Source organism: Malaclemys terrapin, chromosome 1 (genome assembly GCF_027887155.1).
Source record: "Malaclemys terrapin pileata isolate rMalTer1 chromosome 1, rMalTer1.hap1, whole genome shotgun sequence".
In the NCBI taxonomy this organism is placed as follows: Eukaryota; Metazoa; Chordata; order Testudines; family Emydidae; genus Malaclemys; species Malaclemys terrapin.
In genome coordinates, this window is record NC_071505.1 from 348,657,169 (window position 1) to 348,666,836 (window position 9,668).

Below are 9,668 nucleotides of genomic sequence, written 5' to 3' on the forward strand. Positions count from 1 at the left end.
CCTGGGAGCAGGTTATCACATAGATGCCTATTAAATGGCTTCTTCCACCTTCCTCTGCAGCATCTGGTACTGGTCACTGGATACTGGGCTAAATGGACTACAGGTCTAATCCAGTCTGGCAGTGCCTATCTTTCTCTCGGTGTTGTAAATCCAAGACAATATTTTTGCTCATCTGCCTTGAGCTCCTGGGAGTCTCTAGACTTTCACTGAGAGCGGAAAGATGTCTTGTTAAATATCATCTAGTTTCCTGTTCTTTTTTGTTTTCAGGAAGGAAAGTTAAACATTTCTTGGACCTGCCCAGTATATTATGTCAGCTGTCAATGACACCAAATTCAACTCTGCCGTTTTCCTTCTCACCGGGATACCTGGCCAGGAAGAAGTCCATTTCTGGATCTCTATCCCCTTCTGCTTAATGTATGTTATTTCGATAGTAGGAAATTCAGTCATTCTGTTCGTTATAAAAACAGATTCAAAGCTCCATGATCCCATGTACATTTTCCTTTCCATGTTGGCCATCACAGACCTTGGCATATCAATATCCACCATGCCGACGATTCTGGGCATATACTTGTTTAAATCTAGGGAGATCAGCTTCGAAGCCTGTTTTGCCCAGCTCTTCTTCATCCACTCGCTTCAATTAATTGAATCCTCCATGCTCTTGTTGATGGCCTTTGACCGCTTCATTGCAATCTGTAACCCACTGAGATATTCTTCAATCTTAACCCTGCCGAGAATAGCCAATATGGGACTGGTGTTTGTGCTAAGAAGTTTGGCTGTAATATTCCCACTCCCATTTCTACTGAAAAGGTTCCGATACTGTCGAGTTAATGTCCTCTCCCATTCCTACTGCCTGCACCAGGAAGTCATGAAGATGGCTTGTTCAGATATCACAGTGAACAGCATCTACGGCTTGATTATTACACTCTTAACGGTGGGGCTGGACTCGCTGTTCATCTTTCTCTCTTATGTGATGATCCTCAAAACAGTGCTGAACATCGCGTCCAATGCAGAGTGCCTCAGGGCCCTGAACACCTGCGTCTCCCACCTCTGCGCTGTCCTGCTGTTCTATTCAGCAGAGATCAGCCTTGCGGTGTTACATAGATTTGGAAAGGGCTCATCTCCCTTGCTTCAAACTGTCCTGGGATACAACTCCCTGCTGGTCCCACCCCTGATTAATCCAATCGTGTACAGCATGAAAAGCAGACACCTGCGTGCAGGGATAATCAGAGCATTCTTCAAGTTCATTAACCTGCTGCAGAGCTGCTGACACAGGACATGATAAACACGGCCCACCTATTCCATCCTGGAGCCTTACATCCAAGACTACATGAGACAGAGAGAGTAGAGAGAGGTCCAGACGGGGTCTAATACCTGGACCAATTAGAGACGGGCTGTTGAGGGAGGACATTGCATTAGGGGATGGAGACCAAGGCAGGCAGCAGCAGAGGGGGAGGGACCACCATTAAACCTCTACAAGGAATCTTAAGAGGGATGCTGGTAAGAGTAATGTGGAACATGTAAAAAAATGAAATATTTGATTGGAAAGTGGGTAAGGAACAAAGGTGTAACAAGCTTTGAAGGGAAGCACAGACCTCAGGATTTTAAAAGGACATATTTTTCCTTTTGGCTCCTTAAAAAACAGGGAGGTTTTTTTTAAAAAGTACACTTTCTTTTTTTTTTTTTTTTAGCTGAGAGCAGCTGAAGTTTTTTTCTTTGCCTGAAGGCAGAGTACTTGAGCTACAGCAAAGGAATTCACAAGCTGTTTTTTTCCCCTAGCTCTCGGGCTAGGCTACAGTAAGGGCAGGAAGGTTAGCAAAGATAACTGAAAATGAGGTCCAGAAAAATCTGGAATTAGTCAGATTGGAGGCAGAAGAAAAACAGAAGGAACATGAAAGAGAAATGGAATTAAAGAGCTTGGAGCTGGAGGCAGAGGAGAGAAGAGAATTGAAGCACTTGGAGGCGGAGCAGAGTAAAGAGGCAAAGTGTTTGGAGACAGCGTTAGAGCTGAAGCGCTTAGAGCTGGAAAGGGTTAAGCTGGGTCCCACAGGTAACCCTAACATTCCTTCTCCAGGTACCGCTCCCCATTCCAAGAAATTCCCCACATACAAGGTAGGGGATGATACAGAGGCCTTTTTAGAAAATTTCAAAAGGGCCTGCCTTGGGTACAACACACCTATAGATCAGTATATGGTGGAGCTGAGGCCTCAGCGCAGTGGACCCTTAGGAGATGTGGCAGCGGAAATGCCTAAAGAACACATGAATGAATACAAACTTTTTTTTAAAAAAGTCAGAATTAGAATGTGGGTAACACCCGAGCATGCCTGTCGGCGGTTCAGAGCCCTCAGGTGGAAACCAGACGTGGCATTTTCCCGACACGCCTACCACAGTGTAAAAAATTGGGATGCCTGGATATCAGGAGCAAGTGTTAAATCTCTGGAAGATCTGTCTCTCCTAATGCAAATGTAGCAGTTCTTAGAGGGTGTTCCTGAGGAAATAGAAAGATACATCCTAGATGGGAAGCCCAACACTGTAATCAAAGCAGGGGAGATTGGATCCAAATGGGTGAAGATGGAGGAGAAGAAGAAAGCTGGTAGCGGAGAAGAAGAAAGCTAGTGAGCAATTAGTAGCTGTTTCTGAAGTTTTTTTGTTGTTGTTGAAGAAGTGCCACTTTTAAGTCTACTAAAACTACACACTGCACAACAAAAACACTAACCCAGGAACCAATCCTGCAACAATTCTGGTTCCAACTCTGTCCGCGTATCTATTCAAGAGACACCATCATAGGACCTAAGCACATCAGCCATACTATCAGGGGCATGGTCTCCTGCACATCTTGCAATGTGATATATGTCATCATGTGCTAGCAATGACCCTCTGCTATGTACATTGGCCAAACCGGACAGTCTCTACGCAAAAGAATAAATGGACGCAAAGTCTGACATCAGGAGTTATAATATTCAAAAGCCAGTAGGAGAACACTTCAGTCATCCTGGACACTCAATAACAGACTTAAAACTGGCGATTCTTCAACAACAAAAATTCAAAACCAGACTCCAACAAGAAACTGCAGAAGTGGAATTAATTTGCAAACTGGACACCATCAAATTAGGCCTGAATAAAGACTGGGAGTGGATAGGTCATTACAAAAACTAAGTTCCCCATAATAATTTTTCCCCTACTGTTACTCACACCTTCTTGTCAACTGTTTGAAGTGGGCCACCCTCATTACCACTACACAAGTGATTTTTTTCCTTCCTTGGTATTCTACTGTTGAGAATAGCCTACTTCCACTTTAATTGAATTATCCCATTAGCACTGACCCCCTATTTGGTAAGGCAACTCCCATCTTTTCATGTACTGTGTGTATATATACCGCCTACTGCAGTGGTCTCCAAACTTTTTTGATCATGCACCCCTATCAGTAAAAAAAATTTGAGCATGCACTCCCTGCCATACCGCAGGGCCGGCTCTACCATTGTTGCCGCCCCAAGCAAAAAAAAAAAAAAAAAAAGCCAGTCGGCGAGGGGGAGGTCCCGGATGATTGGAAAAAGGCTAATGTAGTGCCCATCTTTAAAAAGGGGAAGAAGGAGGATCCGGGGAACTACATGCCAGTCAGTTTCACCTCAGTCCCTGGAAAAATCATGGAGCAGGTCCTCAAGGAATCAATTATGAAACACTTAGAGGAGAGGAAAGTGATCAGGAACAGTCAGTATGGATTCACCAAGGGGAAGTCGTGCCTGACTAACCTAATTGCCTTCTATGATAAGATAACTGGCTCGGTGGATGAGGGGAAAGCAGTGGACGTGTTATTCCTTGACTTTATCAAAGCTTTTGATACGGTCTCCCACAGTATTCTTGCCGCCAAGTTAAAGAAGTATGGGCTGGATGAATGGACTGTAAAGTGGATAGAAAGCTGGCTAGATCGTCAGGCTCAACAGGTAGTGATCAATGGCTCCATGTCTAATTGGCAGCCGGTTTCAAGCGGAGTGCCCCAAGGGTCGGTCTTGGGGCCGGTTTTGTTTAATATCTTTATTAATGATCCGGAGGATGGTGTGGACTGCACTCTCAGCAAGTTTGCAGCTGACACTAAACTGGGAGTCGTGGTAGATACACTAGAGGGTAGGGATCGGATACAGAGGGACCTAGACAAATTAGAGGATTGGGCCAAAAAAAACCTGATGAGGTTCAACAAGGACAAGTGCAGAGTTCTGCACTTAGGACGGAAGAATCCTATGCACTGCTACAGACTAGGGACCGAATGGCTAGGTAGCAGTTCTGCAGAAAAGGACCTAGGGGTCACAGTGGATGAGAAGCTGGATATGAGTCAACAGTGTGCTCTTGTTGCCAAGAAGGCTAACGGCATTTTGGGCTGTATAAGTAGGGACATTGCCAGCAGATCGAGGAACGTGATTGTTCCCCTTTATTCGACATTGGTGAGGCCTCATTGGGAGTACTGTGTCCAGTTTTGGACCCCACACTACAAGAAGGATGTGGAAAAATTGGAAAGAGTCCAGCAGAGGGCAACAAAATGATTAGGGGTCTGGAGCACATGACTTATGAGGAGAGGCTGAGGGAACTGGGATTGTTTAGTCTCCAGAAGACAAGAATGAGGGGGGATTTGATAGGTGCTTTCAACTACCTGAGGAGGGTTCCAAAGAGGATGGAGCTCGGCTGTTCTCAGTGGTGGCAGATGACAGAACAAGGAGCAATGGTCTCAAGTTGCAGTGGGGGAGGTCTAGGTTGGATATTAGGAAAAACTTTTTCACTAGGAGGGTGGTGAAGCACTGGAATGTGTTACCTAGGGAGGTGGTGGAGTCTCCTTTCTTGGAGGGTTTTAAGGCCCGGCTTGCAAAGCCCTGGCTGGGATGATTTAGTTGGGAATTGGTCCTGCTTTGAGCAGGGGGTTGGACTAGATGACCTCCTGAGGTCCCTTCCAACCCTGATATTCTATGATTCTATGACTCCCGCCCAAACTGCCAAAGCAAAAAAAAGCAACCCGAAGGTGCTTCTCCTACCGCAAACCCCGAAGGATCTTCTTGCGCACCCCACTTCGGAAACCACTGTGCTTCTGTATTTTACACTCCATGCATTTAATAAGTGGGCTGTAGCCCACAAAAGCTTATGACCAAATAAATGTGTTAGTCTCTAAGGTGCCACAAGGACTCCTCGTTGTTTTTGCTGATACAGACTAACACGGCTACCACTGTGAAACTGTTATCTGTGAATTTTTAGCCTTAATAGGCAAGTCTGAGTTTAGTCCCACCACAATATTTTGATCCACTGTTACCATTTGTGTCTCTTGTGGCAAACCTGCCTGTGACTCAGTTTGAACTTGAGCATTCAAGCAGAAGTATAGGATTAGTGTGGTTGCAAGTGGCATTTTTATTGTTTCTGTCACTGAGCTCTTTCGTGTTGGCTTTCTTGCGCAATTACCGTCTTTGGTTCTGGTGCCTATGGAAAGATACCACTCTAGCTGATTTGCATGGTAATACTGATCTACTTTTTTGTTACTTGGTACAATTTTAATTTTGTACACAGAGGCACTTAATCTGTCCACAATAGCCCATGTTATGGATTACATAAGTTGTGTTCTGGTACAGCATAAGATACAAGCATAACTTGGTTTTCAACCTCGCAAGCTTTTTTTTCTTTGATTTTTGTCAAAATAGGCTTTTGCCTTTCGTTTGGATTTTTCCAATGTGGCAGCTACCTGCAAGTGGTCCTGATACAGATGGCTTTGTAATGCTTGCGTGCCACTGGCATGCCATAAAAGATGCTCTAGCACATGCATAGTTTGTGTAGTTCTGAACTCAAAGGGTGTACGATTTGTGGAGGCAGCTGGAGTTGCCCTGAATGCCATTAAAATGAGAGGAATCAGGGTGCCCCAACTGCGTCCATTAGCATCTACCAGCCTTTGCAGCATATGTTTGATGGTGTGATCTTTTTCGCTCTACCATCCCTGATGAATGAAGTCTGTATGGAATATACAATTTTTTCTTGCATTCCTAACAATTGCAGGCATTTTGGAACACTTGTTCAGTAAAGTGCGCTCCTCTGTATGGCTCTACCCTAGCAGGGAATTCCCAGCGAGAAAACACTTGTTCAATTAGAACCTTTGCTGTGGCTACAGCAGTATTTGCTTTTAAAGGAAATGCTTCCACCCGTTTAGAGAACAGATTAATGACAACCAGAAGGTATTGGTTTTCCCTTGGAGTTTTTGGTAAAGGTCCAAAAAATCAACTTGCAGAGCCTGCCATGGACCTTCATATATCTGGGATCTTAAAGGAGCATTCTTTTTTGGGGGGGTAGGATTACTGTGTGCACAAACCAAACAATTTTTGCAGTACTGGTGTACATTTGCCTTCATGCATGGCCACCACCAACCTATCAAGGTGAGGCACTGCGTGGTTTTTTCCATCCCTTGATGACCTCCTGATGCTATGTCATGTACCAAATAGATTATTTCCCTCCGTTTGCATGCTTGTTTGTCCAAATTCAAGCAACTCCTTTTTTCAAGAGTTTATAGAGTGGACCTGCAATGTGAGTAAAGTTATGGATGAAGTCTCGATGGTATCCTTCTAAACCTAAGAAAGAATGTAAAGAAGTTATGTTAGTGGGCATGAGTAGTTCCCGAATTGAAGCCACCTTTTCTTGTGCAGGTGATTGACCTCCTTGAGACAATGTGATACCTAAAATAAAACTTCTGGGACCATTAGCTGTAACTTTGTTGGATTACATTTTAATCCTGCATCCTTGATGATTTAAAAAAAATCATTTAGACACTCCAAGTGTTTCTCTTGAGTTTCTATTGCTAAACAAATGTCATCTACATTTTAAAATTGAAGGAACAATAATTCACACCGTGTAAAATATCAGGGGGTAGCCGTGTTAGTCTGTATCTACAAAAACAACAAGGAGTCTGGTGGCACCTTAAAGACTAACAGATTTATTTGGGCATAAGCTTTCATGGGTAAAAAACCTGACTTCTTCAGATGCAACACACTGTGTAGAGTCAAGCACAGGAGTTTATTATGCACAGTGCTGGAAGAGTGTCACTTTGCTTATTAGGATCAGAGACCCTGCAGAAAAATTAATTACAATAGATTATATATCATTCGGCAGAGAGAAGCAACGGGGATGGGTTTCCCCAAGCCCCTGGACAGGTTCTAGCAGCAAGACAAGATAAGCACAATAATCCAATGGTCTAAAAGATTACATAATGGCTCCACCCAAGCCTTAAATTAACATATTGCTGACACACAGGTAATTACCCCCAAACTATGTCTATTAAAGTGTATAGGATAAATCCTAATTTTGGGGTCCAGGGGAATGAGGTAGCAGCTCTCCTGGTTGACCAACAGGTACATTCCTGCAGATTTAAAGCAAAAGGCAGTAATTAGTACTTAACAACAACAATTGTTTATAAATTTACCCTTGCATTTCTGTGGGCTAGGATTGGCATACATCTGTGAGGGGATGGTGTCATAACTCATGTCAATTATATCGGGCCTCTTCCTGAACTCTGTCTGGGATCTGAGGGGTATTGTACCACTATCTCCTCCCTGCATTAGGGAGTAACCATGAGGCCTTTCTCAATGCTTCATGTGTCTATAACTTGCAATAAGGACGCCCAATTACATTTGGAGTTATGCTGACTCCGCTCACTGACTTGAAACTCACAAGGTTATTTGTTTACCCCTGCTTCCTCTTAGCTATGTATTGTTCTCTGTTAGCCAGCCCCCATAGCCCAAGCCAAGCTGTGGACTCTGGGCCTATATGAAAAGTTCTCAGAAGAACTTTTAAGCTCTTACATCCATAGCTAATGGATTCTGACCCTTCAAAATAGAAGAGATGGTTTAGAAAACCTTGACAAAATTCATTTCATTTGCCCATGGAAAATGGCGGAACTATTATGTAGCCCTTGGGGTCAGACTTGAAATGTAAACTGAACCCCTTCTACTGTGGCTTTGGGATTGGTAGATTGAATCAGGTCAGGCATTTTGGATACAACAGCTGTACAACCTGGAGTCACTTGATTCAACTTTCGATAGTCAATAGTAAGACACCATGACCCATTTTTTGTACTAGCCGGATTGGAAAGTTGCATATTGAAATACACTTACAAATGATTCCCTGCTGAAGCAATGATTCAATGGTGTTACCAATATGAGGTGAGGCCTGAAAAATTGGAAAACGTTGTCATTCCTAGGAAAATCTGAAATGGCTACTTTGCATGAGAGAGGGGTGGGTCCTCGGCAGAAGAGGTGGGGCATTTACTAACAATTAGAAAGGTGGCAACTCTATGAATTGTGCATAGATCAATTCCCTAATTTGCCACACCAACACAGCATAGTAAGGTCAGGAAAGGATTTAATGTCTCTCTGACTGTCCAGCACCATATCACCAGCCAGCTCTGCATGGAGGTCTGAGAGCCAGAGCACCAGGAGAAAAAATTAGGTGCCTTTATGAGTAAGGAGCCGAAGCAGCCTATCCCGGATCTGTTTGGTTCTCACCCCATAGATGATGGGATTTAGCACAGGAGGCATCAAGAGGTACACATTGGCAATGAGAATGTGGAAATGCAGGGGCACATTCTGGACAAACCGGTACATGAGAGAGAAGAAGAGACTTGGGATGTAAAAGGCTAAGATGACACAAAGGTGGGAGATGCAGGTCCCAAAAGTCTTGCTCCGGGCGTCCTTTGTGGGGAGGCTGAAGATGGCCCTGAGGATCTGGGTATAGGACAGGGCAATAAAAATCACATCCAGACCAATTACACAGACTACCACAAAGAGACCGTAGTAACTACTGACACTGGTGTCGGCGCAGGCCAGCTTCACCACGGCCATGTGGGCACAGTACGGCTGGGGGATGATGTTGGTTCTGCAATATGGCCATTGCCTTACCAGTAAGGGAAAGGGCAATGCAAGCACGCCACTGCGCAGCATTATGGCCAGGCCCATATTGGCCATCACGGGGTTTGTCAGGATGGTGGAATATCTCAGGGGGTTGCAGATGGCCACATAGCGATCCAAAGCCATGGCCACGAAGATCCCAGACTCCATCACAGAGAAGCAGTGATAGAAGTACAACTGGGTGAGGCAGGCACTGAAATCGATCTCTCTGGAATTGAACCAGTATATTGCCAGCATTTTGGGCAGGATGGACGTAGATACACCCAGGTCGGTGACAGCCAGCATGCAAAGGAAATAGTACATGGGCCCATGGAGACTCGGCTCTGTCTTCACGGTGAACAGGATGGTGAAGTTTCCCAAGATGGCTATGATGTACATGATGCAGAATGGGATAGAGATCCAGACATGGGCTGCTTCCAGGCCAGGAATGCCCAGCAGGATGAAGGTGGAGGGGTTGGTGAAGTCAGTTGTGTTGGAAACTGACATGCAGTAGGGGAGAAGGTGTTCAACACTGAGGCAGACCGGTGTCTAGTGCATGTACCGTAAGTTCCACTGGCTTCCTGTATGTGCCCAGGCTTTAGGATGATGGTTGCAGTACAAATGCCTGGATGGAGAGACAATGTTCATATGAGATACTACATGCACTACTGGAGGCTCTTCTCATGGGTAAGGCAGATTGGTCACTCTTCACACACTGAAAAATGACATTTTCATTATTTAGAGAAATGAATTATGAGCAACTGACCCACCTAA

At 44.5% G+C, this 9,668-nt stretch overlaps 1 protein-coding gene and 1 pseudogene across 1 annotated transcript; one reads left to right on the forward strand and one right to left on the reverse strand.

Moving 5' to 3' along the window:
- Positions 1 to 307: 307 nt before the first annotated feature.
- Positions 308 to 1,267, forward strand: LOC128844257 (olfactory receptor 51G2-like). The gene has a single exon (XM_054041849.1). It carries the CDS (start codon positions 308 to 310, stop codon positions 1,265 to 1,267), a length of 960 nt encoding a protein of 319 aa, XP_053897824.1.
- Positions 1,268 to 8,453: 7,186 nt separating this feature from the next.
- Positions 8,454 to 9,452, reverse strand: LOC128832567 (olfactory receptor 52E4-like; annotated as a pseudogene).
- Between the last annotated feature and the right edge of the window lie 216 nt (positions 9,453 to 9,668).

Excerpts from the sequence above, each read along its gene's own strand:
- LOC128844257 (XM_054041849.1), top strand. The coding sequence starts at position 308 with ATGTCAGCTGTCAATGACACCAAATTCAACTCTGCCGTTTTCCTTCTC.